This window comes from Rhea pennata, chromosome 24 (assembly GCF_028389875.1).
Source record: "Rhea pennata isolate bPtePen1 chromosome 24, bPtePen1.pri, whole genome shotgun sequence".
NCBI classification, from domain to species: domain Eukaryota; kingdom Metazoa; phylum Chordata; class Aves; order Rheiformes; family Rheidae; genus Rhea; species Rhea pennata.
This window is the reverse complement of record NC_084686.1, coordinates 7,850,208-7,877,676: the sequence shown is the minus strand read 5'-3', so window position 1 is coordinate 7,877,676 and position 27,469 is coordinate 7,850,208. Positions and strand designations below refer to the sequence as shown.

The following is a 27,469-nucleotide window of genomic DNA, read 5'->3' as shown; positions in this document are numbered from 1 at the left end:
GCTCCGAACCCTGTTTACTTGTCACAGTGGTAGGGAAAGAGCCTTGTGTGATGTTAACATGCTAAGGGGAATTTAAGAAATGAAAAACTAAAAAGTGCTTGAATTTTTCATGCCTCTTTTTAAAAAATCCTTTTTTTATGAGGAAATACAACCCCCAAAACTGTGCAATTAATTTTGATATGAAAGCCCATCATGAGATGAAACGTGAAGCACTTTGTGGCAAAGTGGAGACCTCTGTGATGCAAGGGACAGCGATGCTCAAGCAACCGAGAGGAGTGACAAGACACATGGCCTTGAGATGGGAAAGAAGACGGCTGCAGGTGGCACTTGCAGCTACAGGAGACAGCAAAACCCCTGCACTAACGAGGTGACACCAAATGCAGCGGAAGAGCGTGGTGGGTTTGCGTGCTATTTGGTGGAGAAAAGCAACCCAGCACTGCTTTGGCTGGGGACAGCCACATGCCCAGAGGGTGGAAATTGCTGGGACCTGGTCCCAAGAGGAAAGAACAAACCGAAACCTTTCAAGGTTGCTCTACCATGCACCGGGGCTAGCTGAGGTTTAGCCCAGGGCAGAGCTGCTTTGGAGGGGAGAAGATGCAAGCAAAAGCCCCCTCCCGCTAAGGCAGAGCTGAGGACCAGGCCAGATGAGGTTGTCACGCTCTTGCCACAGTCTTGTTCCTTGGCCAAACGCAGTTGTTTTGCTGTGGACTGTATAAGAAGCAATCAAGGTGTAACATGTGCGTGGGAAGTTCACCCAGGTATTTCCCCAGGTTGTCACACGCTTCTTTTTTCTTCCTAACTGTAAATATGAAAACAGGGCTATTTGTATCTTTGACATTAATTGACTTCTCAAATTAATAACTCTTCTGTGTAACTAGGAATGCAATTATTGCTTTGCTGTGCTGATAACAGATACCCAGCCGGAAGGAATCATTCCTACCAGCAAACTCGATTGCACTAATTAAGCTGTACGAGTCTAACAGGAGGTGGGTCATGGTAACCTGTCCCCGGAGGTGCCTCCTCCGTTATTATAAACTGCTGCTGTTGCAAAAACATAACTGATTGCATGCATTCGTGTACATGCACGTAACTTCAAGTCAGCAGTGATGAACGGCTGATTACAGCGGTGGGACACGAGTATACGTGATTGCTGTGAAACGTCTCCATGTTGGCTCCGACAAGGGCTGTCCTGACCAAGAGCAGGCACAGGGCTGGAGCCAGGAGGCTGAGTAAGATGCTCTCTTATGTTGAGGTGTGATGACAACCCACACCTCTTTCCAAATCTTTTTGTTTGCCTAGTCGGAGCAACCTTGGAGGGATAGGGTGTTTCTTAATACTAGTAGTTACCATCAGACTCCGTGAGTATTGCTGGGCCAGAAATCCAAGGGCCCATGGCAGTGACTCTGTGCAGTCATCTGCTCACCCTCCGCAGCAAACGAGACAGCGTCTTTGAACGCAATATAATGAGTAGTGAGTCCCACTGCTGCAGGATGCGACCAAGGCTGTGATCCTGCTCGTTATTCCCTGCCCCCGGCGAGTCTCGATCAAGGGAGGCCACTTGGCATGGGCGGGGGGTGCAAGCTGGGAGTCCCCATGCATCACCTTCTGCCCGTAGCTACTGCAGTTTCAAGCAGCACAGCTTCCTCCTGCCACTCTCCCTCCGCGACGGCCTCATCAGTGCCAACACGAACCCTTCAACCACCCATGCCCTGCTCTGAGCTCACCACGGCCAGCGGTGGGGCGCTGAATGAAGACTCCAGCTGGCAGTGATGACCCCTTCCTTCCCACCTGCTTGTCAGAACAAGACCAGCAGCAATCTGCCGTTGCCCCAGCTGCGGCAGAGGGTGAGGGCGTCTTGCAGAGAAACGACGCGCCAGAACCCTCCGGCTACGTCCTCTGTCTCAATACAGGGTTGGCCAGGAAGGAAAAGGGGCCTGGATACCACGGGTTGGGGGTGAGAAATGGCTTGATACCTAGATACCTTAGGAAGGGAGGGCTGGGGGTTACAGCAGAGGGAGATGGTGGGTTTGACTTCAAGTTTTGTGTCTTGCAAGCTCCCCCAGCTCAAAACCAGTAAGGGATGAGGCTTAGTGGGTAGAGAGCAGTTGGCTACAAATAATGGGATTTCCAAAGCTAGAAGCTTTGTCTGAGACCTGTGGCGTATGCAGTGACTGCAGCCCGCCCCCAGGTCCGTACACAGCCAGTAAGAGGATCTTGGCAGCACCACTCAGGAGCCACAGGGAGACTTTCTTGCACATCGCTCATGTCCCACCGCTTCTCCAGCCCAGGCCTCCGGCTCACATCTCCCACCCGGGCTCTGTTCCAGACTTGGGCGGGTTAGAGAGGCCTGGGGCAGGTGCTTAGGGGTTACATGCAGAAGTTAATGAAGTTGTACTGTTCAAAACATAAACTATGATGCAGGAAAAAAAAAAAAGAAGAATTTTCCCATAATAGAGTTTTCACTTGGCGCGTTTTTGCTAGTTATGTCCCCAAACAGATGGCTCTGCCAACTCCGTGCCAGGCCTCTAATCCTCTCTAAAGCACCAGTGAATCTCTGCATGCAGCAAAGTGTACCAGACGGCCTAATGGGGAAGCGACTGGAGCCTCTTAAAATATAACAACATCAAGGCAAGAACAGTATGGTGGAGCCAGGCAGCTCTGCAGTCCTCAGCAGCAGGACAACGATGCCAGAGCAGGTCTGTGCTGCTCTACCAGGGTCAGCGGCTGTCTGGCTCCAACGGTTGCATCCACCGGCCAGATGAGCTACATCTAAGCCCAGCCTGGGGAGGGCAGCAGCGGCGATGGCAGCGAGCTAGAATAAATGCCAGGTGGCAGTAAATATGGGAGCAAGTGGAATAACTGCTGGAAATTGCGTTCAGAGCCACTGAGCACCCTTGGGTCACCTGGAAGGAGTAGCTCTGCTTGGGGCGGGCGATATGAAGGGCTCTGCAGGGGAGGGCTGGAGCTGACGTGCGGGACGGCGAGCGGGACGGCCAGCTTACCTGTACTGGGTGACGGCAGGGTTCGCCTTGGCGGAGCAGTGGAACTTGACAGTGTTATCCTCTAGGACCGGCTGCGGCTCCACGGACAAGTTCACCAGCGGCGGGTCTGCAAAGAGCCAGCGACCAGCCGGTGAGCGCCCGCAAGGTCACAGCCGAAATTCCCACTGCCCACATTGACCGCCAGGCTCCCCAGGGTTCCCAGACCTGCAAAGCAAAACTCAAGTCGTGAGAAAACAAGGCAACCCCCGTGCCGAGACGCCTTCGTGCTCAAGGGTGCTCGCATCCACCGCCTCCCCGCACCAACCCGCCAGGCTGCCGCGCCGAGCGGGCCCTTCGACGCAGCGTTTCGCTTCCCAAACGGCGGTGCAGGCTCTGATTCCCCTTGAAGGAAATAAGCTGGTCCGCTCTGAAACGCTCCCATTTAATATCTCACTGTGCCACGACGATCTTTTGTGCATCTGTTAATTTGAAAGTGGCATTTCTGCTCTTTCATCAGCCTAATCATCGCTGGCAAGTCCTTACTGGTGTCACAGGCCTTTCGGTTCCTCCGGCTCGTGCTCTGGTTCTCTTCTCCTTTTACATGACAAGCATCTAAATGCTTTAGCGGCAAACAAAATTTGGAAGAAAACCGATGAAAGCAAGCAAACGAGAAAAGGTGGGGACGTTCAGGTGCAAAGTAAGAGTATCCAGAGTTGTTTTAATTTTTCATGGTATCTCAGGGAGGGTGTTACACTTCCAGCTTCAGGTTTTAAGGATGAGACCTCATTTGAGAGAAGAAAAAACTTCCTGAGGCGTTTTGGAGCTTCTCTGTCTTCCCTGAGGCACCGTTACAGGTCGCTGTTGGACAGGACAGTGCTAGAGAGACCCAGGATCATGCTCTACGCAGCAATTCCCAGAGAAATCAGTTAAAAAAGAAAACCTAACGAAAGCAGAACCAAACAGCTGGGTCAATAGGTTTTCTAGAAGGCTGAGATGCCACCCACAGAACGAGCTGTCCTGCTGCAAACCACGCTGGGGCCTCAGCGCGGGCGGGAGGCCAGCTCCTCGGGCCAGGCGTGCACTGAAGTCTGCCACGGCACCTGTGAAACCGCATCCTCGAACAGGACGCGCTACGTGCTCACCTCGACCTGCTGCCTCGCTGCTCTTCCCGAACATCTCAGCAGCAGCCCCACCGGTTGGGCCACGGGGAACAGATGTGGCTGAGCACGTTCTGTGGGCCGGAGGACAACACGGCCACCCGCCTCATCAGCATCCGAGCGGACAGGGCTGGGGGGTGGCCTGGATCTCGGTGCCAGCTCTGCAGAAGGTGGGAGCCACTTGGGGCTCCCCAGCTCGCCATCCAAACAGCTATTGCTTGGACCCTGCAGCACACACGTCACCCTTTGCCTCCATGAAAAAGTCTTGAAGACATTGGCAAGCCTCATGGAAAATTAATGAGAACACCGGGGATTTTATCTGCAAGCCAAACTAAGCTGGGTCTGAACCATGGGGGGGAAGAAGAAAAATAAAAAAAAAGGCTTTGGACAGAGCAGTGGTGGGGAGAGGGGGACAACCCTGGTGACCAAAGGGAGGATAGCTCATTTCTACCCACTGGCCTGGGGAGATTCCCCTTCACATTTCGTGTGGATGAGTATCCTGGTTCAGTGCTGGTGAAAGATGTTGGTGTCACACGGCTGGAGATGGCTCAGACACAGTTCAGTTTTGGCTCTACTGCAAGCCCAGTGAGTGGTGGTGTTGAGCTTAATGGGGACCAAGTTTCCCTGCCAGCTCCCCCAGCACAGCTGAGGCCACCAGCCTCCTGCAGAGGAGAGAAGGTCCTGCTAGATACATGGTTCTCCGGAAACCGCTCTTCCCCTTTGCTCTTCCTGGGTGTACGGATGTGGGAGGAACCCCACTGCCACCGCTCTTCTCCATCCTCACCCTCTGTGGGCAAGAAGGGCTCTCAAACGCCTGCTGCCAGCACTCAGGGTATCACTTTGCAAAGGCAACAGCAACCAGCTTCACCCACAGCATGGAGACAACCCTTTGGCAGCTCCTGGGAGTATTAGGAGCTGCTGGGACAACGCTATGTGCAAAGGCACAGGAAGGGTTAGCACCAAGGAAGCCGAAGGCGAGGAGAAGAAAGGAGAAAGCCTGCCCTTACACAGAGATGTTGAGAGCCCTCGGTTGTTTCTCCAGGTTCTCCAAAGCAACCCTGCGTTATTCCAGCTTGCCTGGGGTGGGACACTGCCTCCTCTGCGGCCACCATCGCCCCACCTCATCAGGCCCGGCCATATCCGCCCAGCCAGTGCCCCGCTTCCTCGCCAGCCAGCGAAGCCACCTGCCTTCTGGATAGGAAAAGATGACGGGGGAAATTATAGGTATTTTCAATTTACCCTAATCTCATTTTAAAACGTGCAATTCAAATGACGATAACGATGGGCGCAGTCGGGAATATAAACGAGCTTCGCCAATGTAACAGCCCAGAGATATGTAGCAGGCTCCTAATTCATTAGCAGGCAGCCTGACACGTCCCCGTTGTTATACAACAACAGCTAATCACCTTCCTTCGTTAAGTATGAATCATCCTTCTCTATTGTAGCTTCCCCATTGTTTGATGGGTTAGTCGCTGTGCTGAGGATTTACAGAGGAGCCTCTTTGTATTAAAACGAGCCCGGCTCCCTCCCGCACTCCAAATAAAATAATAATAATAAAAACAGATTGAAAAGGAAAAGAGCAAAGGAAATGAACTGAAGTCTCGGATGTGCCCTTTAGCAAATGGGCTCGTGCTTTCTGCTCCCGGCGGCAAGGCCGTGCCTCCCCGTGAGCCCGCTGGTGCCCGGAATAGTGTGGGTTGTGTGCACCTGAGTGGTGTTTTGGGGTGTTTTAGATGGGGGGGGGGGAAGGACACAAGTTGTAAGTCATCAGCATGTAATTCCACTCGGTTACAATTATAATTCCTGCCTGGCTCCTTGTAATTAACTTGAACGATGGAATCGGGTAGACCCAACCTGCAGGCAGCTGGGAGGGGTGCAAGCGCAGGCACGGTCTGCGCACGCTCGCGGTGGGGGACTAGCATCGCTCCTGCAGCGAGCAAGGCACGCGCGCCCGAGTCAGACCATCCACTTGGACTATTTTCGCTTCGGTCCCTGGGAAATAAGGATCGGAGAGGCACCAGCAGCTCTGAGACGGCGACGCGGCGGGGACATCCGCGGGCCGCAGGCGCTCGCGCTGCTGTGAGATGCTTCAAGATGCCTCTCCATCCCGCGCTATCCAAGCACAGTGGCCCAAACAACATGGCAAGACTTGGTAAAACCCAGATTAATTCCTTGCTCTCCCCTTCGGATGCACAGACAACCTCGCTAAAACCTCTGGTCTCTCGATCCAAAAGCAGACCGTTGGCAAAGGTTGAAACGAATGGGAATTGGGAGCTTAAAGCGGACTAAGAAGCTGAAATCCCTCTGTACCTCTGGGCTTTCACACTTGCCACGGGGGACAGCAAAGGGGAATAAAACCACTCCCACGCTGCAAGGAAAAACACGGCGTGCGGTGCTCCCCCATCGCAACGCGGCCGTCAGTTTGCTCACCGCCCCAGCCTGCAGACCATCCGCCTCCCATCCAATATGCTCATCTTCACCCCCCCCAAAAAAAAAAAACACTAGGTGCCTAGGTGTAGCCAAATCCTTCCTTGGCATGAAAAAAAAAAGGTGTAAAAATGAGCAACTACACGCGCGTGTGCAGAGGTGTGGAGCAAATGGCTCTGGCTAAGCAATAACCCCGCTCCTCCCCATCGCGGCACGCCTGACGAGAATTTCCATACAGCCACTGGGCTCTAGCAGTATAAATAGTTTATGGCATATCAAACTATTAAACATGATTTTAATCCCACTTGTGATGTTCGGCACATAACTCACAGGAGGCTGACTTTGATGTGGTTGGTGCAATGGAAATCGCATTGAACAGATGTTCCAGCTGGAGTCGCTTAGTGTTTCCATTATAGACTCCGCTCTGGGTTTTTTGTTTTTTTTTTTCTTTCCCTTTTTTCCCTCTTTTTTGAGGGGTGACAGGAGAGGGTGTTTATGACTCAGCTATTTCACCGTGGGTCAGGCTAAGTTTGGCAGGAAGATCCGGTGCCTGCACGAGATCGTTGGGAGCCAAACTTAGACGTCCCGTCAGCTGAACTAGGACGGTCTCTCGCACCGCGAGCCGCGCGTGCGCATGCGCCCTGCCTAGGAAATATCCCCCCTCCCCGGCATTTCTTGGCTGAAAGTGAGCTTTTTCAATGCTGTTTTCAGCGCGAAAGAAAACGAAAGCAGGAGGAGCAATTTCCTGGGCTGCCGGCTCCCGGGAGGGATTATTTTGCCGCCCTGCGATTATTTTAAGGAAAGCACCTTTAGCTCTACGCAAAGCCGACGGAGCCACTTCCCCGCGTGGCAGGGAGCGCGCGGAGCTAATGGACTGGGCAGCGTCCAGAGCAGGCTCTTGCATCGGGGATCAAATCGACCCCAGTACAGGCTGCTTAATCCATCTCGGTATTATTCTATCCCTCCATCAGCCATCCGGCACTGGGAAATTGATACCCTCATTAGACCCCATTAAGAACAACACACTTTTAATAGCTGGATAGGATATTATTATTATTGCTTTCACAGCATGGAGTATTTAATGGCTCGGAGTGGAAACTGGTGTTCTTTATTGGGTCCTTCTCCTTTGAAAGCAGGTTCTACCCGGCTCGGGGATTCAGCTCACGTTTCCTGCCCCGTCCTGTACAGCGCAGTGTAATGATGTCTCCGGCTTTGTGTTGTTTGTAGGAATGTGTGTGAGTCTCTCGCTATTGTAACTGTTTGCCGGCTGTGAAATAACCCATGCTATTATCTCATTTTATCTGGTCGGGTCTGTCAGGACATGCTATAGAGCAACCCAAGAGCCTGTTAATCTTGCAGCAGCAAAAGCTGGAAGTCTTAAATGCTGAATTTTCCGCTGTGCTTGAGTTTGTTCAGCCAGTTTTAATTGGACTCTGGAAAGCAGCTGGCATGCTAATATTGAACACCCTGCATTTGCAAATTGTTGGTAAATACAGCTGCAGGAATTGTGTGTGCAAATGAAGCCTGGCTGGAGAGAGGGCAGGGTGAGCCTGAAAGCAACAGCTATTGCAGAGGAGGAGGGAACGCTTGTGAAACATCTCAGCCAGCTGAATTCTTGAGGAAGGAAGATTTTGCTTCGTGGATTTACAGTAAAAGGTAAGCGATATTGCTCTCAGCATGCACCTGTCCCCATCAGACGGTGATCCACACTAGCTGGATTTCACAGGAGGGAGAATTCCCACAGAGCACTTAGGTATCTAACACGCTACCTGGAGAACAAAAAGCGAACCATTGAATAGCTTATAAGACTAGAAACACCTATTTTTTGAACCAGAAATCTTAATATCTTATTTCTGCTACTGGTCATGTCCAGCAGTGCTGCTTTCACAGCCAAAGCCACCTGGGATCCATTCCTGCTCCGGAGGCCCCACAGCGGCCCCGATGAGGGTGCACGGCACAAACCAGCCCCTCAAAAGCAGGGCAGATGGCACCACCAGCAAACCCCAGCGAAGAGGAATGCCCAAACCCCAGCAAGCAGGTCCCGACCCATGCAAGTCGGACCCACGGGGGTAGCCCTGGGGGCAGTGTCGGAGGCACCAGGGAGGCTGGGGGTCAAACAGGACCCGGAGCCAGCTCAGCCAGCTGTGTACTCACGCTGGATATCAATGGTGACCGAAGTCTCCTTCCCACTGGGAATGGCTTTGTTGGTGGCCCGGCAGACGATGCTCTCCCCGTTCTCAATGTCAGACGGGGCGATGAAAAGCGTGCTCATGATGCTCTCCCTCTTGCCGTCGCGGAGAAGCGTCTGTGAGGGGGGGGGAAGAAACGGAGATGAAACGAGGCAGCTTCCTATGGGAGAGAGGTGCAGCCCCTTTCTCCTGGCGGAGAGTTGTGCTAGGCTCTGTGCACCCAGCCAGGCCTTGCTCTTACGGGTCTGTCAGCCAAACAGCAGCCTCTGCAATAACAATTCTCTGGCTGGAATCTGCCAAGAAGCCTTAGGGGAATAACACAGACAAATTTCACTGCGCTTTCCTGGGAATTGGGTACTTAACTCCCATCTGCTTCCTTCCAACCCTGCTGTGTTTAGAGCCGAGAATCACAGCTCCAGCGAGATACGTGTCACCCACCACCCTAGGAAAGGGGGAGCCAGGGGAGAGCCGTGGCCATCGGCTTCTTGAACCTGGTGTCACCTTCTACAGCTGTGTAAAGCAAATGTGAAAAGCTGCGTGGGCCATTCCAGCTGCAGTTCACAGCCACTTTGGGCAGTGGTGACACCAGCTGCCAGTGGTGCAGGACTGATCCTGCAAAAATTCCCGAAGACAAGGGGACAGCACATGCTGATCGGGGCAAATATGGGGGAACGGTGCAAGGAGCGCTGTGGTTGCTAGTGTGCGAGGAAGGGTTTCCAATGGTTTTCATGGCAGTTGGGCCTGATACAGCACTGGTTAACCACAGTCCCTGCTCAGCCTTGGCGCCTCATTTCTTCCCTGGACTTATCTGACGTTGACTTTTGGCCATGGGGGCTTGCCGTGTCTTTATCCGCTAGCTTAGAGAGCCCTTCCTCATCAAACACCTAATCCCCACATCAGTTCATATAGACTGTGATCATTTCACCCTGTATCCGTGTCTTTGACAAACTAAACCCTTCGAGCCCTCAGGGGCTCTCAAGGTGTGGCTGTTCCTGGCCATTGCTAATAATGGCAAATGCCCATGGACATACCCATTCAATAATTATTAGATTGTATTTTGGGTCCTGACAGTTTTTCTAAGTCACCACAATCAGCCAAGAAGCTGGGGAGAAGCAAGACCAAGACCTATCGGTCCTTGATCAACAGGGCCCTAAGTGTACCAACCACCCTTAATTTCCTTGAGGAACCTCATCTGGAGCCTCCAAGGCTCCCCTGAGGATGCCATGAAGCCCAAGACAAGCACTGTAGGCGCTGGCTGCACAGGACCTTGAGCCATGGCTTTCCTAAGCTCCAGGTTAACCTCCAAACCCTGCAGGAGGCCCCAGCCCTGCAGGATCCTGTAGTATCCCTGTGGCCTAAGGGACCCCTGCCCCAATTCCCTGAACCCTTCAACAGGGATCGGGTGAGGGGATGAGGAGTTACTAGTCAGATGTGGCTAATCTGTACTGCCTGGCTGTGATTACACTGGGATTATATATTAATCAGTTGATGAATTTGAAATTCAGAGAAACAAAGAAATTATCACTCAGTACCAATGTCTTCAGGCAATCAGTAACCCAAACAGCATTTTCACTTGATTGACTGGAACATCCGGATCAAATAAAATCTGGGTTGGGTTTTAGATTCTTTTGAAAAACTGAAAGAGAAAATTGAGGAATGGTCTTAAGGGAAAGTTCAAAATGGAAAGGTTTCTCAGACCCCAAAAATCAAAATCTCTCATTCCAAAAATGGCTACAATTGGCCAGCAGTTTTTCTGAAGGTTTTTTTTTCTTTTTTCTTTCAATGTGACAAGGTTTAGACAATCCCAAGAATGTTTTCTATGGTCAAGTCAGGGTTTCTTGTGACAATACGTGGGGAATGTGATGTTTGAGATGCCAAGTTCTGGTGGCAGTGGATGCCAGCTGACCACCTCTGCGCACACCTAGGCCTGGAGCATTGCTTTTCCCGGCACAAGACAGGGAAGCATTTGTGGAAGGGCCTCATGGAAATTTCCAGTAAGGCAGGAGAAGCTGAGGTTCTGCATCATTGCTACCAACCCCAGCTGTGCAAGGTTATTTTGTAATAGAAATAATCAGCGCTGCTTCTTTTTACTGGCTTTGAGTTAGGAGCTCTTAGGATTTTTGGGGCTCATGATTCTAACTCTTGTGCAACCTCATCCAAAAACATACTTTTGGTGTTTTACGGAAGGCTGAGATGCACAACCTGATTCCAGCAGCTGGACTTTGGGGAAGGGCGATAATAAATCAAGGATTTTTGATAGAACTGGGAGAGTTGGTTACACACCTCCGGATCAGTCAACACCCTCTGTTTCTGCCTCTCTAGGAGAGCGGGAAGATGCTCTTCCCCCACGCACAGAACAGGGCTTCCCTCCCAGACCATCCCTGACAGCTGCCCTGTAGCTCCCACGCAGCCGGAAACCTCAGCTGTGGATGATTCTCTGGAAGTCTTTCTCTACAGAAAAATAGAAGTGAGGAGGGGAGAAGCGTATTCGTCCTTCTCTGCAACCCACTACCTGCACGTCTGGAAGAGAGAGGACTTAACCATCAGCTCCCCAGGGCCAGGCTTGCAGCGGAGAGGAAGGCTTGGAGCGAATGGAATAAGTTAAACAACTGCATGTTAATGGCCTGGATTTTAATTACTTTCACTTGAATCGGCAGAGGGAGAGGTCAGTTCTCTCTGGCTTTAATTAGCGCTGCCTCTTGTGTTGCACACGGGGAGACGGAGCCATTTTCCCCCCTGTTCGTGCCCATCAGCTATAAGGAAGCAGCAGTAAGGCTCAGCACAGCAGCTCAGTTCAAGCTGTCTTCTGGGATATCAGTGTGCTTTGCAGAGCAACAGGGAAGAAGAGATGAGACTGTTTTAGCTCTGCTTTGTTTTTCCAAGCGAACTGGGATATCGCTGGGGCAAGACTGGATGGAGGCTTCAAGGCAGCAAGTAGCACAGGGTGAAATGTTTAATAAAAGATCTCAAGAGCTTGTGAGAAGAATGCCCGTGACTCCAAACTTTGAAGTTGTTTGCATTAAAAATGGCTGGAAATGGACCCGTTTTGTGTCTTGAATTTTGCTCTTTAGAAATTTTCATTAAAAATGTCAAGTGTTACTGAATCTTTAGTACTTACCAGACATCAGGCTTCTATAAACAGGAGAACATGTGGGTACCCATTTCAAGCACACTGCTGATCGCTCTTTGATGTTCTCCTTTATGACCCAATAAAGGCTTTCCATTTAAATTAAAAAATGCCAACAACCACGATAATTTTTCATGGAAAATTGCAGTTAAGAGGCAGGGACACGTGTCGTTGCAAAAAACCTTTTGTGCAGAGGTTCTGCTACGGCCAAGGCCAGGTCAGCGCTGGCTGTGCGCTCCTCTAAGCAACACTAGAGCAATGCCCAGATGTGGTTTTGAGGGGAGAAAGGACACACCAGGCAAATTATCAGCTACAAGAGAGTACAAAAAGCCAAGTTCAGAGTGGAGCCCTTCTCAGTGGCAGCTCGTGGTTTCTTACGTTCTCCCTGTCATGTTTTCCTCCCAGCCCCTCTGCCAGGGAGGTTGCATGGGGTGATATGGGGTGTGAGTCTCAGCTCTGCAGAGTTGAAGAACAGCCTAGATGTCCTGGCGTGGCGTGAAGAGCAGCACCAGGCTTGGGACACCTTTCTGAACAGAGTGGAAGAGCTCAGCGTGTGTCCCCAGCCCAATCCTGCCTCACCTTCGAGTAGGTGGCTCCATTGATGACTTCTCCTTTCCGCATCCAGATGATGGAGGCTGCCGGCTTGGCGTTGTCTGCGTGGCAGGTCAAGTTGAGGGGGTCTCCTGCCCTCAGGCTAATGATCGGTCCCCCCATAATGACTGGATCATCTGGAGGAACTGCAAGGAAAGTAGCACGAAGGAGGGAATGTCATTTGCTAGTACTAAACCTAGGTGCCCATTGCTACTTGTGGGTCCGGACTGCTAGAAGTCATTAAAAAGGCCCAAATAAGGGGAATGGCAAGAGCAGACAGGACCGTGATCTCCCACATCTCCCCACGCAGATGGTTTTAAAGACACTGTGGCTGGATGCGACCCCATTTCAGTATGTTGCAACTGGCTTTTCTTTTGCTGCTCCCATAAAAGCTGTGCCCCAGACCCGAACAGACCCGCGACAGAAACCGGCTGGTATTTGAGAGGGGGCACAGCACAGGTCGCTGCCTGAGATTTGCAGTAACGCGAAGGATCAGGCCCGCGGCAGAGAAACCCATGGAAGGCCACTAAATACAGAGAAACGGGATCCGTGCCAAGGCCTCGGGGGCAGCGGGGCCTCTCCTCCCTAAGAGAGGCGAGAGCCGAGAGCAAACCCGCCCGCGCAGGCAATCCCTAACGGCGGAGAGCGCGCCGGGCTCCCCGGCTGGATTTGGCCCCGTTATCTTCTGTGCTCGGCTTCCGGGGGCCATCAGGAGCACGGCTGCTAGATGCTCCCCTCCACCACGGAGGGCTGGAGGACCCACACGCTCCGACTTCCCAGCCGCTTCGCTGTACGAAAGGCTGCCAACCGCTGCAGCGAGTCTTTTAAGCAGCTGCCTCTGCGAAAGCCGATTTTGCCGGAGGTGTCAAGGAGACATTTAAGATCTCAACCTTTCTTTGAAACCGCCTCTGCCTGACAGCCCGGGCGAGCCAGCGTCCTCATTACAGGCTGTGGCTTTGCTCGGCATCGTGCTGCCCCTGGGCATCTCTGGTTCTCGCCCTGGGAGGCGTTTCATGCTGGAGATCGGGTGGGGTGGAAACGGGGGGGGGGGGGGGGGGGGCTTTTTTTGGTGGCTAACCCATAAGATCTGGCATCTCTGAACACCATCAGCACAGTGAGAGATGAGAAATTCAGTTTAGAGATCTGGGCTACTCTTTCATCGTGCAGGGAGGACCTTTCATCTCAGCTACACTAATTGGGTCTACTCTAGCCGAGACCCACTCTGGAGGCGAAGAGAAGCCTTTGGTCTCTACAGCCCGGGGGCTCACATATACCCTACGGAGCATGTGTGGATGAACAGGGCGGTCAGGACGGAAGGACGGGACACAGGGACCAGTCTGGGTGGGGTGGGGGGGGCAGGACCACCAGTGCTTGTGGGTAGCCCTGTGGGACAGGAGAACACGTTTAGGCTTGGGCGAGCAAGGAGGTGGACACTGCAGCACCTTCTGCCCAAGCACACGAGCTCATCAGAGCAAAGGGTGCAAAAGGAAACCAGAGCTTTACACACAGCTTGGAGGAAGGCCAAACAGTTGGCAAATGCCTCCTGCTTTTCAAGAGCTTTGCTGAGGAGGAGGATGCTGGGGGGGAAGCCGCCTGCTTTCACCAAAGCGGAAGCTTCTTTCGTCGCCCGCCCGTGCCGCTGCCCCTTCTCGGAGCTGGCTGGCACCGGGCTGTGCCTTGCAAAGCGAACGTCTTAAGCCGGGCAAAGACCGCTCCGAAATCCCCCAACACATCTCCGCTCCTGAGCTTCCTGCGCATTTTAGCTGGCCGAGAAATACCTAAAAAAAATTCCTCCTCGTTCCTAGCTTCTCCAGCGCGTGGCTGAATTCACGAGATGGAAAGGGATTACGGCTCTCCGACAATTCAAAGGTGGCTGCCCGCGTCAGCGCAGGATTTGTAGGCAAGGCAGATGTGCTGGTTGCACACAACGCTGGTCACACACACATCCGCCAAATGCTGTGAGTAATGGGATTTTTCAGCTCAGTGGGTGGAACCCAAAAACTAGGGGAAAGGAAAAAAAAAAAAAGCTTTTCTACACTGATCCAAAATGTACATTTTTCAGGTTACAAGAAAGTGAAAAATGTGAGAAGCAGTGTTTCGGGTTACTCTAAATGCTCCAGCCCCTGAAATATGAAAACATGAAACTTCTGCTTCATTCTGTTGCTATTTAAGTAGTAAGGATTTTTTTTTTTTTACTTTTTAAAAAACACATTCATATCACCAGATGCATTTATACTGTTTTCAAAAACGAAATACATGTTTTTCAACACTCCCCCCCTCCGGCCCCTTGAAGCTATTAATTGATTTTGACTTCAGCTTGTGAAATATTGGAAATTCATCCTGTGAAACGTGGAAAAAACCCAGCCCACAACCCTTCCCCTGAAGAGCATCTCAGAATTAACCGAAGGGACTTGCACAGGGCGATGCTGGATATTCCTGACCGATGTCCTGTAAATGGCCTGGTCCCACCGGCTGAAGGGTCGTTTTGCAGCCACCGGTTTGACCCACCCTCCCCGAAGCAGCCCAGGCTGTCCTTCAGCTGCCCCGTGAAACCCAGGGGACATCGCGGGACGGGGGACAACCCCACGCAGCAAAGCGTGGCACTGCCTATTTTTCCCTGTGCCAGAAAATCTTGTTTTCTAACCTACGGCTTTGCTCCTGCTTCTGTCTATTGGATTAGCAGCAAGACAGGGGGAGGTGATAGAGAGATAAGAGGCTCCAGAGGAGAGAGGAGAGGAAGAGAAGGAGAGAGAATGGGTCCTGATTACAGCTTCCCAAACAAGCGGTTATCATCCCCCAGTTATTCACGCAGCCATGAATTATTGATCGTCTTCGGGCTCACTAACCAGGGGCTCTGGTCGGGGTGGAGAGGGTTTGATGAATAGAAATCAGCAATGTCTCTCAACATCTCTAACTTCTACAAAATGAAGGATGATGCATCACTTCCCCATTCAATCTCCAGCCTGGAAAATGGGGAAAGAAGAGAGGAATGGAAGATAAAAAGAGAGGAAGAAAGAAGGGAAAGCAAGAAGCCAGGAGCACAGAGCCGTGATCCATTATTCATCCCCTGAGCTCCCAGCATTGGTTATTATTATAAGGTACCAGTACAGAATCTGGTCTCCTAATTTTTAATCACGCAGATGTAGAAGTGCTAGTCTTTCTGATTAATCCCGGATATAAATAGGAAGAGTTGTTTGGGGTTGTGTGTGTGGTTTTTTTTTTCCTTTCCTGACAGCAAAGAAAAAGGAGTTAACCTTCACATGCCTGGAAAATTTGAAGAGAGAAAGAATAAAAGGGATTGATGAACTTAGCTTGTGCTGTCTGTGGGTGTCACTGGTGGCTGCTGGATGGAGAAACAGTCTTGTACAGTTACCTGTCTGCAAACGCATTCACAGGCCCATTTACGCGAATAAACATTTATTTACACATGTTAGCATATGCCAACAGATGCACACAGTGACACACATGCTCTCCGCATGGCCGGTGTTGCATGCAAACCTACTTATACAGCACAGAGACGCAAGCGTGTGCATGCACACCCATGCATTGCACCCTGTCCTTGCACAAATGTGGAGCACCCACTGGCGCCGAGTGCAGCCCTCTGCAGGGTTCCTCGTAAGAGACATGCCTTGGGCGAGGCACGGGAAGGCTCAACCCAAGTCCTCAAGGCGATGAGCAAACCGCAGAGCTAGACGATATGCACCTCGCCTTACGGGCGAGAGCAGGCGCAGTCCTGATGGATTAGCCCCAAACGGTCATTTGTACCGAGACGTTGTGGGAAGGGACGTGAAACCTCCCTGCAGAAGGTTTCATGTTTCTAGCAGGGCATGCAGGACCTCAGCTGGAGGATTTGTTCTTTTCTTGACCGAAGAGAAAACTTAAAGAAAACATGGCACATTTTACTTTCTCAAAACCCTATTTTTCTGTCAAAACATACAAGCTGCTGAATATTTTAAACTCGGGGAGGACAGGCATTAATCTGTTCTGCATAGCTGTGGGCTGCCTGGTGAGTACGTAAGGACAGCTTGGGGTCTCTGCTCCTTGTCCTTCGGAGAGTTTTGGGAAAACCACATTTTATAGCCCATCAGCATAAAGAAACATAAATAAATGCATGCTACTCTTGGACTATGTACTCAGCAACTCCTTAAATTAGTTGACTAGTTAGAGTCCTTCCTGCAAACAGTCCTACCTTGCAAAGTGCAACCACATGAGTAATCAACAAGACCATGCAGAATTATTCAGTGCTGAACTAATACCCTAGGCTAACGCTACAGTTTTGACTAAGAAGTAACACAGAAGTCTCTAAAGGCTCCCGGCCGTTAGACAGCTGGACAGTACTGTGGCGAGCAGACGGAGCCTCAATTATTAGCGATAGTTACTGAGATAACGGGATTCTCCAGGGAGAAGTCAGCTCCTGGAAGTGGAGGAAGCGAAAAGCCCTGCAGCCACGAGCACTGCCTCCTAATTAACGCTGCCCGCGTTTTGCTGTTGCTGGCATCTCCCTCCTGCTGGGGTTGTGCAACAAGCCTCCTCTTTCCAAGACGGTGTTAGCAGAACCACCCCAAGGGCTCAGCAGCGGGGAATGACTGCCCAGCTGCTGGGGTGGAGAAGCAAATATTTAGCAGCCCCCAAAGACCGCTCTGAGCAATCTGCTGGCCGGTCAGATTCACCTGACGTGAGGCTCAGTGCAAGCGTCCCCAGAAGAGTGAGAAATCGGTGGCAAGTAGCTCATCTTCTCTAAAGGGCCTGTGGTATTCAAGACTCTGGGTTCATCTTACGTGTTATTTAGGCCAACAGTGACCAGAAGATGCTCTCTCACTGACTGCGACGTGCTATAAACCACTGGGAGGTGGTCTGCAGCCCAAAAGCTGAGAGTCTGAGCCCACAGCGTAGACCAGAAGCACTCCCAGCCACCCTGCAGCGCCTGCGCTAGCGCTCATGACGCAGACGGCCTTCTCCCCGGACCACGGCGCTGCCTTGTAGGTATAGCAAACTTACTGCTACAAGTGCCAATGTCCACGCCACCTGCCTCTTACGCTGCTAAAATGACGTGCTTTTCCAACCTCCTTTCGGAAAAGCCTTCACACCTTCATCAGACAAAGGAGTTGCAAAAGCAAAGACCGAGGTTACCCTCAACCGAAGGCGCTGGGCCAGGGCAGAGCTTCCGCAGCCAACAGCACACAAGGGGGCCCTCACTCCTCTTCCACAAAATGTCCAAATGCAGAGATGAAGCTGACAGTCCTCAGCCACAACCTACCTCTGAAACATCGCAGGAGGGCCTGGGAATGCTTCCAGCTTCCCAGCCCGCTGGGGTGCAGCCTGTCATTTGATTGCTCTGAGCGATACGTGTGACTGTGAGTGCTTTGCGGTCCAGGACTGGGGACAGGCAGACTTGACGGGCCAGCTATCTTCCAGCAAGGTGGCTCTCAGTGCGAACACACGAGGCCCCCATCCAGCTGATGAACCGGAGCCGAACAAGGACATGCCTGCTCCCGTGTTCCTCTCTACAGTAATACAGTGAGATGCTGCAGAGGAAAGCACGGGGAACCCTGGGGATCCAGCCTGAAGGGATCTGGTGGCTCAGCCTACCCTCTCCTGTAGCGAGGAGGGATTTTGAAGCTTTGCTCTGGCCATGGTGAAGTATTTGTGTATTCAGATGCCACATCACAGGCTTGTCAGAGAGGCATGTTTGCCTTCTGTAGACAAGTCAAGCTTATGAGGGCATTGTAGTACGCTTGCTTTAGGTGACTGTACCCAGGCACTGCCCTGACCTGCATACAGCTGCTTGCTGTGCCGAAGCCTCTGCAATACAAACCCTGCAAAGAGTGTTTTCCTCCACAAACCCAACCTCTGCTCCAGGCTGGGGCATTTTGAGAGCAGGTCTGCTGGCTGGTGAAGCACTGGTGAAAGCAGAGGATTTGGGCCTGTGGACTGTGCGGTCTCCCTGTCTCCCCAAGAAGGTGCTGCCCTGCTGAAAGCAGCAGGCACCTGCCCTCGGCAAGGACTCCAGCACAGCAACGCTGATGGGGCGACCTCAACAGCAAGCTTGATGTTAATGCCAGGTTCAGCAGAACAAAGTATTAATTAGCTGCAGTATCACTTCTGAGCTCTGCTTAGGACTGGCATATCCTTTTCCCTGCCTGATAGCCGCGGGGGGACGCTTTCTCTCTGAAGCCAATGACTGCTTCCTTGCCAGCACTGGAGGAATCTGCTGAGGCTGGTGGTGCTGCTCTGCAACGCCCTCGGGGGCTTGGCCACGTTCATGGATGTTGGACTCCGTCTGAGACAGGCACAGAGAAAGGCTGCTGAGTTGAGCACAGGAACGCAGAAGCTTTCCTTGGAGGTGAGACCAGAAGAGTTTGGCTTGTTTAATTTAGAAAAATGAGAGCTAGGAGACACTGTGATTGTAGCTATGAATGTATTGGGAGAAGGGAGAGAGGAGACAAGGACCTAAGCAAGAGTATTTGGAGGATGGGAAAGAAAGAAGGTTCCTTGCTTCATCAGGTATCTAGAATAGCTTCTCAAGGGGAGGAAGAAACCAAATTGCTTTTAGGATGGAGCTTGCTATATTGGATAAGGGAATCCCCGTACAGGGATTGTATTTCCGGCAGTAGTTTTCCAGCAGACTGCCAGCCTGGGGTCTCACTGTGTCACCAAGCCCTGAAGGCTACAGATTGTGAGAGTCTAAACAACTGCAGAGCAGCTTACAGCTACATGGATGTTTAGCTTTTCATTTATCGGCACTTTTCACATTCCTGATTCAGATTTCCAGCAGCTCTTCATGGCTAGGAGGGATATAAACATACTTTCAGGGTTTGTCTAATGCTTTCAAGGCTGAGATTTGCTGTGTCTGAGTGATGTTACCCATGGCTAAACTGTGGTGCTTGGTGATCCGGTTCTGAAGCTGGACTGCAACTACCTCTTCTCCTTCACCGTGTTGACATGGTTCCACCTCTCCCCGACTGGATGCAGTCAGGACTGCAATCGCTTTGCAGACGAGGAGCTTTGCAGATAAGGAACACGACAGAGCGAACGACTGCTCTGAGTTTGCGAGGGGGCTCAGCCGGAGGGCCCAGGGTCCTGCCTCCAAGCTGCAGTATTCCCTCCAAGAGCAACCAGCCAGACTCTCCTTTGCATCCCGCACTTGCAACCTCGAGACTGCAACCTCGGCAGAGCCTCCTGCGTCCTCTTTTGCCCGGAGGAGGGAGGCGGGAGCTCTGCTGCCTGGTTCTCCCTACCTGCCTAAAGGAGCTGGCCACGGACAGCCTGAAAAACGCAGGGCGGCTGCGGGTACTCTCGGAAAGGCTGCTGCGGCGTGACGGAGGACAGGCAACCAGCTCAGCCTGGGAAAACACGCTAAAAAATAAATCAAAAGAAACGAGGGGAGCAGGGAGAAAAATAGTGATGAAAGTTTAAATAGTGCATCTCTTTCTTGGCCCTATTTGTCTTGTGGCGCTTCAGCGTGTGCGTCTGGGAGGCAGAGGATGCGGGGAGGTCACCGGCAGGGATGTCTCCTGTCCTCTGCAAGGAGGACGCTGCCCGGCCAGCTGGGGAGGCTCACAGCTCTGCACCAGCTCCGGACCCAACGCAACACCCTGCGTCCGCGCTCCCTCCGACCACACCTCTCTGCCCGGCCGTGCAGTTGAACACGACACATGAAGCCTCCTCGCACTGAGAACCTCACGGGAAACAAACCTTGCCAACTTAAAAAAAAAAAAAAAAAGCTTTAGGAAATACTATTTATCTTGGTATTCACCCAGCTACCAAAAGCCCCATGTTTTCCGGACTTCTTCCGGCATCCTGCTGGAGAAGGCAGATTTGCTGCCCCCAGGAACGCTCTGCAGAGGCAGCTCCATCCGATGTCAGCAGAGCTCTGCCCCAATGCACCAGCTCAGCTGCACTTCCCCACTACCTGCTCACCTTCTCCCGCCAAATCTCACTCTGGGTCACGTGTAACCCTTTTTGCTCCTTCAAGCTGAGAGGTTTTTCTGGTCCCAGATTCTTTCAGAAAGATTTTTTTTTTAACAGTTCATGTTTTGGGAGGGAGGAGAGCAGGAAGGAGGACAACCTAGTGTAGCTGGCCACACTCCCGGTGGGCTCTCCAGGCACCTGCCCCCAATGCCCCGGCGCTGTGTGGTCAAGTGGAGCTCCAACACATGGCTAGCACGAGCTGAAGCCCAGAGGAACCCCAAAATCGCTGCGATACAGAGCACAACTGAAAGGAAGGGGAGGCCGGGACTCCCCTGAAGCTTGGGGCATGGTCATCTTTGGTGGGTCTGGCCCACCCGCCAACACCTCCTAGCTTAACTCAAGCATCCTCGCTCACAGCAATCATCTCCCGAGGGCAACTCGTGTTCCCAGCTCCGTAACCCATTTTCACAGCCTTGCCCGGCCGGGATTTGCAGGTGCTTGGTTTCAGCTAGCTGAGCCGGTGAGACGCCGGCGAGAGGAACGCTGCCCGCTCGCGTGCTGCCGGGCGCGCTCCTGCTCGATTGAGAAATCACGGGCATGCCTTGTCGGCAGCTTGAAGAGTTTCTCCTATTCAGGGCCAGAGAGGATTGATTTTTTTTTTTTAAGGTGAACGGATGTTTTTTTTCTTTTTCTCTTCTGTTTTTCTCAAAGGCCACAGCTTTATCACATGCTTCCCCTTAAATCACGTCCATCTCCCTGAAGCAGCTCGTTACTACTGCTCCTCTCAGCTGCAGCCACGGGTTGGGGAAGGAGGCAGAAAGCCTGGAGCCGGTTGCTGGGATTTATCACCGAGAAAGCCATGAGCGTGAAAGCGGGGCGAGAAAAGAGGAGGCCTTCAACGAGGCTGGGACTAATCCCCCTGCCACTGCCCATGCGTAGGGCACAACCTGCTCCTGCAGTTTCTCAGACGCGTAATTTGTTTCTGTGGCTCCTTTCCGGGCTTTACCCCCCAGACCGAATCAAGGAAAGGATGAAGAAGTGATTCACCATTCACCTCCGGGCGGCTAGGCAGGATGGTGGGCAGCTTTTTAAGAAGGCAGCTCCATGCTGAGAAGGTGAGCTTGCCCACACTGCTCTAAATGTGCACATTGGGATATACCCACCAGCGGCTAGGAAAGCTCCTATCTCAACTTTACAGCTTGGCAGCAATGACGAGAAGATTGAGAGAAGTCCCGTTGACTCACCTGTCTTGCTCTGAGGTGCAGATGTTTGCTCCCGAGTGCTGAGTGCCTTCAGTTGTCACTGGCTTCAGCAAGGACCAAGGTTAGAGGGAGGGAGAGGCTGCACAGGATCTTAAAGCATGGGTACCTGTGCTGGAGATGCGCTCAGGTGGAATTAGATAAGGACAGCTGTGAAGCTTGGATCTGGGGTCCTGCTTACAGCTCATCTCTACATTGCACCTGTGGAAAATTAAGTATAGTTATGTCTGACATCCCCATTTCGAGCACCTATCAGCTCGGGCCAGGGCAATATTCCTGTCTGCAGTTCAACAGTTGGAGATCTCTCCTCGGAGATACTTTCTTCTTAGGTTGGAAGGGACTCCACATCTTCTTCAGCGTTCTTTCAAGGCTAACGTGGTCCTACAGCTCTGCAGTCCCCTTTGTCCACATCCTGTCTGAATTTACTCCTCTTTCATTTTGTATTTTATTGAGGCTGGCTCTGCACCAACCAATGAACCTGCTGCCTTGTGCAGAGTTACTTGTGCATTGGTGGGCCAGGGAGATTCCTGCTCCGATCTGTGGCTCTGCTGCTGCTGAGGAATCCAGGGCAGCTCACGCTAGGGAAATGCCTTGGGGAAATGAAAATACGTTGCGTAGTGGCTGTCTCTTGGAAGCACTAGGACAAGGACGGTATGCGCATGGGCTAGCTGGGAGTAGCGTGCTTTGGTCTGGGTACCAGCTGAACCCCCTCGGGTTTGAGACACCATCAGAACTAAATTAAGGGCTTTGAAAGAGACTAATCTCCTGCCATGTCCCAGATCTGTCAGCTCTATTCTTCGCTCCCGTCTCCGCGGCACCGCGGCCACGCAAAGCATCTGGCCTCAAAACCACGGGGGCAGCCAGCATGCGAGAGGCAGCAGGTTAGAAAGCACCGGGATCCTCGCCTTCAACAGCCCCGAGCCTGCACGCGGCAACTTGGAGGCATACGGCCGTTTTCTCCAGGATGGGGTAGCACAGCTCCGCGTAGCTGAGCTGCAGCCGTGCTCCTGTGGCCGCCGGCGGGCCCGTGCCCCAATCGCCCTGGCTGCCTCCCACGCTGGAAACTCTCTTACGCCGGAGCCTTGCGCGCCGAGAGATGTGCTGCTGCCCTAGGGGAGGAGGTGCTACTCCGGCCCCCGACTAATCATCGCTCCCGGAGTCGCCGCTTTCTGTGCCGCTTATCACCCGCAGGACTGCAGCGCTCCTCCCGCTCACCACGCTAACAGGCTGCTAGGTCAGCGCTCCGCTGCGTTTTCCTTGGGCAAAAGTGTAATTGCAACCTGGCATAATGCTACACTAAACAAGAAATGAAGCCCATGGCTGTATTTTAAGTACTGTGCACTGCAGCTTGTTTAAAAATCAAACCAACCAACCCATCTATGACGCTGTCTAAACGGCGGATCCCAAATGGGGCTTGAATTCAAATTCCTGGGACGCGTGTCCCTAAGTCACGCAAGTTGTAGACTCGGCAGACATCACCACTCAGCTCTATGTTGCCAGGCTGATCTTAGCCGCGGTCCAGGAAGGTGGTTGCCTTTGGTAGGGCTCAGGCGTTGGCTGAAGCGCTCGAAGCCTCCCAAGGTGGTGGATGCTGCCAGCTGGATATCTGAAATTCCCCCGCTGAGGAAAGATTTCAGTTTTGTCATGGGTTAGCCTCAAAGCCACGCTGGTACGAGCCCAGCGTAGCGCTCGTTCAGATCTAGCCACGCTTCCGTCCTTCAGCCGCGTAGGTAGTAAGGGCAGAGCAAATCATTACGGACGGAGAGAGGAACGATCTGACGGGGTCTGATCAATGCGCTGCAATGCCTTATCTCCGACACCGGCCAGGGCCAGATGTTCTGAAGGAAACCGAAACAGCCCTTCCAGAACGTAGCACGATCAATCACAATGTTCCCACCGTTGACATGTGTCTAGGCCCGTTCAGAATCCGGTTATCGCCAGGCAGCGCGCGCCGCGGTTCAGTCGCACGCTACGCGGAAAGGGTTCGGTCTCAACGGCGCAAACTTGGAGTGCCCTTGCCCTGGGAGGCGGGGAGATGTTTCGGGTCTCCTTTCTCGAGATCATCCATCCTCGCGTAAACCTTTAGCAGATCCCCTTTTTGCAATAAATTATCCGAGTCTTTAAATCTCTGTTCAGACTGAATTCCCTCAGGCTGCTCCTCATTCGCAGGGTCCTTCTTTGAACGTATCTCTGTGCGGCCAGACCCATTAAAGCAGCTTGCAACGACAGCTTGCAAATTATCCGGTGGTAGAGAAAAAGGGTCGCAATGGCACGAGTTCTCCCTGATACCCGCTTAAAAACCAAACCAAAGGATCTTGAAAATAATGGGTCTGGTCATTATTTTGCTACATTTTGGTGCTTTTGCATGGGGGTTTCTCTGAGAGGAGCACCAAGAGAGCTTGCACACTCCGAGGGACACAGGCAACATCCCTGCTCTGTGTTTGCACACAGCAAGGCCCTGGGCAGAGCCCCGGGGCTTTAGCCCTAAAAAAAAAAACCCTACTGACAATGATAAAAGAAATCGCAGATGAAAGGCAGAAAGGAAAGAGAAAAGGGACTGGAGAGCCTGCGAAGGAAGAGATAACAAAACAAGCTGAGCTAAAGCAACTGCAGAAGCGAGTGTGGTCGAGCTAATTGCATCCTCCCTGCAGCACAAAACCCTCCTCCCAGCGCATCACGCCAGCCGCCCGCGGGCGCTCACGCAAGAAAGCGGCGTGCTACGGTGTCCTATCAGCCCCGGATAAATTCATTCGGAAAGGTGCTTTCTTTACGAGCAGTTTACACCTCAGCAACTGTTAACAGTAAAACACCAAGATGCGAAAGGTGCTCCCAGGCTCACCCAGGCGAGGATATATAATTCATTAAGTACCGGGGTCGTCCACTCGCCGCGGGACGCGACATTTCCTTTCTTTGCGATGGCTGCCTGCGAGGTTGGCTGAGCAGCGGGGTGTCCGCGGGGCTCCCGCGGGCCTCGGGCAGCCGCCGGTCTCTTCCGCTCACCAAAAACTGGCCTCGGGGTCATCCAAAACCTGTCCCTCTTTTTTTTTTTTTTTTTTTTAAATAGGTTATTGATCTTTTTTTTTGACTGATTGTTTCAGGCAAAATGTGTGCTCCATTAAAATTTTATTATTTTTTAATTAAAGATGCGCTATGGCGTATCAGCTTTTAATTCCCCAGGGGAGCCTGTTTTGAGGGCCATGATGAGGCTCTACCAGATCTTTCACCTCACTCCCCCTATCCAAGAACAGCGAGCGCGCAAGGAGAGCAGCTCTCCTCTGGTTTGACCCACAAAGGGCTCCCAAAGGCATTAATAAAAGCTGGCAAAATCCATGTATGCTTATGGAAAAATAAATGCAAGTGCCAGAGCCCCGGCCGGTATCGGAGCTGGAAGCGACGCTTGCAGGATGCTCTGGTCGCTGGGCCCCTCCGTCCCCGAGTGCTTGGCTCTCCTCCCGCTACAGCCGAAAACGCCCCTAAGCCAAATGGAAAATTTGTCTAGATGGAAAAAAAAGAAAAAAAAAGAAAGGAAAAGGGAAAGACACAAAGAGAGCGAGGTCGGTTTGGCCGAGAGGAGCCACGGTTGTTGTTCAGTGGCTGAAAGGAGAAGTCAAGAACAAAGTTCAGGCTGTGCCGAATGCGAAGGGAAACGTGGGAAAGATTGTTTTGCAGGGGGACTGAAAGGTGAAAACGTTTTCAGTCGGCTTGAAAGGTTTCATTGACAGGGAATGTCTTGCTTTCCCTTTTGGTTATTTCAAAGCTTCTTAGAAATTTAGGCCAATTCTGTTAAACAAAAAGTGCTGATTTAGAACAAAAAGGGATGTTTGGAACATGTCAAAACAACCGTTTCGCTCTTTCCCATGCCTAACCTTACATTTCAAAAAAGCTCCTATGAAACGTGTGAACGTCTGCAGGAAAGCAAATCCCTCAGCTGTTCTTTCCCAGCCCAAACTGTTCGTCGTCTTTGACTCACGCAACAGAACGACTCCAGGTGGAGTCCCCGGATGCTGAGAAAAGCCGCTCGGCGCTGTACGCCCGGCCCAAGGAGGGCTGTGCCGGAAAGCCACGGACCCCGCGACTTCATTCGGAGCACAGTGGCAGGTGACTGCCAGCCCCGGCGTTATTAATGACAGCTGCGGCGCGGGCGGACGATGCAGTTTAGCGAGTCTAATAATGAACTGAAAAATGCATGAGGTTCAAAAGCAGAGAGGCAGATCGGGAGCGGATGGGGAGGGCTGCGGAGGGGAGTGACGGCGGGAGCCGAGCCCCATCCTCGGCCAGAGGGGAGACGCCGGGCTGGCTTGCCCTTGCCCAGCAGCAAGCTTCACACCTCCCACCACAAGCACCAAGGAGAGGAGAGGAGATTTGAGTTGAGTTGTTTGCAACGCAGGCAGGCACGGGACACACGATGTCATGCGACCTTCAGACTCCAAAAGAAGGACGGCGGTCACAGACCCGGCAGACCTCGAGGTCCATCCGAGTGCAACAGCAATGCCGGGGGCAGGTGAGAGCCAGCAGAAGCAGAAGCCGTGTCTGCACGTGGAGGAGCTTAGGGGACAAACCCTGGAGGACCTGGGCACCGATGCAAGGGAGAGGAGGCAGCACTGGCTTTCCCATCCGGTGACAAACAAATCAGCTCCACTTGTGAGTGGAGCTCACTTCAACCCACTCCAGGCAGCCGCAGAAGAGTTTGTTTGTTGTCTACCCACTCAGAGAGATGAGGTCGAGGAAATCGCAGTTGGCTTGCTGCTATCCTAGAGGGGAAAGTGAAGCTAAATCTGGCAGATGAATTACTGTTGACTGTTCTTCTCAATTGTGACAACCCTCAAAATACAAAAACCAATTTCATCCAGGCAGAAACTCTTGCAGCTATGACTGCTGCCGTGTCGGCACACAGGAGCTGCTCGGAGAGGCTTTTTGCACGGCCCAGGTCAGGGTAGAGCTGCTCCCACGCCTCTGCCTGATCACCTTTCAAGCAAACCATCACTCAACGGCAGGAATGTGTCCACAGCAAGACCTGCTAGAGACGAGCTCATGGGGAAGCCCAAGGATGCTTTTGGAAGTGAGCTGCTACAATCAGGCCTGTGATATAGGTGGAGAGTCTGCAAATAGAGAGACATCACGGGACTCACTCCAAAGTGCCTCGTGGAAACATGGGCTGTTTACACCTCTTAGGAACTGGGAGAGGATGCTGAAAGCTCGCTCCTAGCTACATACTTGCTGTGTTTTGTTCTCCAGCTTGGAAGAGGGGACGGAGATTAGGATAGCCAGAAGGCTTGTGCTGTCAGAGGGATGCAGACCATTACTGGGGCTGCAGAGCTGTGCAGGTAGCCTTGTTTCCCAAAAAAATCCTCAGTCGTTCAGTGCTGGAACTCCTTCTGTGCCCAGGGAAACTGGCTGGACTCCGGGAATGTTTCATTGCTGGGCAGTTTCCCACACCTACTGCAGCTGGGTGTGAGCTCAGCAGCATTTGTCTCGTTACAGTTGGATGCAAATTACCTTTTGCAGTAGGTTAAAGTCTTGAGTCAATTGAATTCAAAGGCACATCTGCTGCTTTCTCATTAAACTCATGTTGACACCAGCGGAGGGGCAAGGAGGAAGGAGAGCTGGAAAGGGCTGCAAAGGGGACGATGGCTTATCTCTTACTGCAGGCATGCCCGTGGGCACGAGCCCCACGCTGGTCCCAGGACGGGGGCATCTGGCACGTGCTGGGCATTGCAGTTTGGGCCGAAGAGCTGCCCCTCTGCCTTGAGTTCTGCCTCCCACTCCAGGGAGGGCTTGGCGAGTGCAGGGGCAGAGCTGCCTGCCTGGCAAATCAGCCCCTTCCCAG

At 52.3% G+C, this 27,469-nt stretch overlaps 1 protein-coding gene across 5 annotated transcripts in view; it reads right to left on the bottom strand.

Moving 5' to 3' along the window:
* KIRREL3 (kirre like nephrin family adhesion molecule 3) overlaps nucleotides 1-27,469 on the bottom strand; it is a 313,997-nt gene that overhangs the window by 22,792 nt on the left and 263,736 nt on the right. For all 5 annotated transcript variants that reach the window (XM_062594420.1, XM_062594421.1, XM_062594422.1 and 2 more), the window contains 3 exons: nucleotides 12,461-12,618; nucleotides 8,720-8,870; nucleotides 3,003-3,108 (listed from right to left, as the gene is read on the bottom strand). In XM_062594420.1, the coding sequence (XP_062450404.1) occupies nucleotides 3,003-3,108; nucleotides 8,720-8,870; nucleotides 12,461-12,618 (415 nt within the window). The remainder of the gene's footprint in view (nucleotides 1-3,002; nucleotides 3,109-8,719; nucleotides 8,871-12,460; nucleotides 12,619-27,469) is intronic.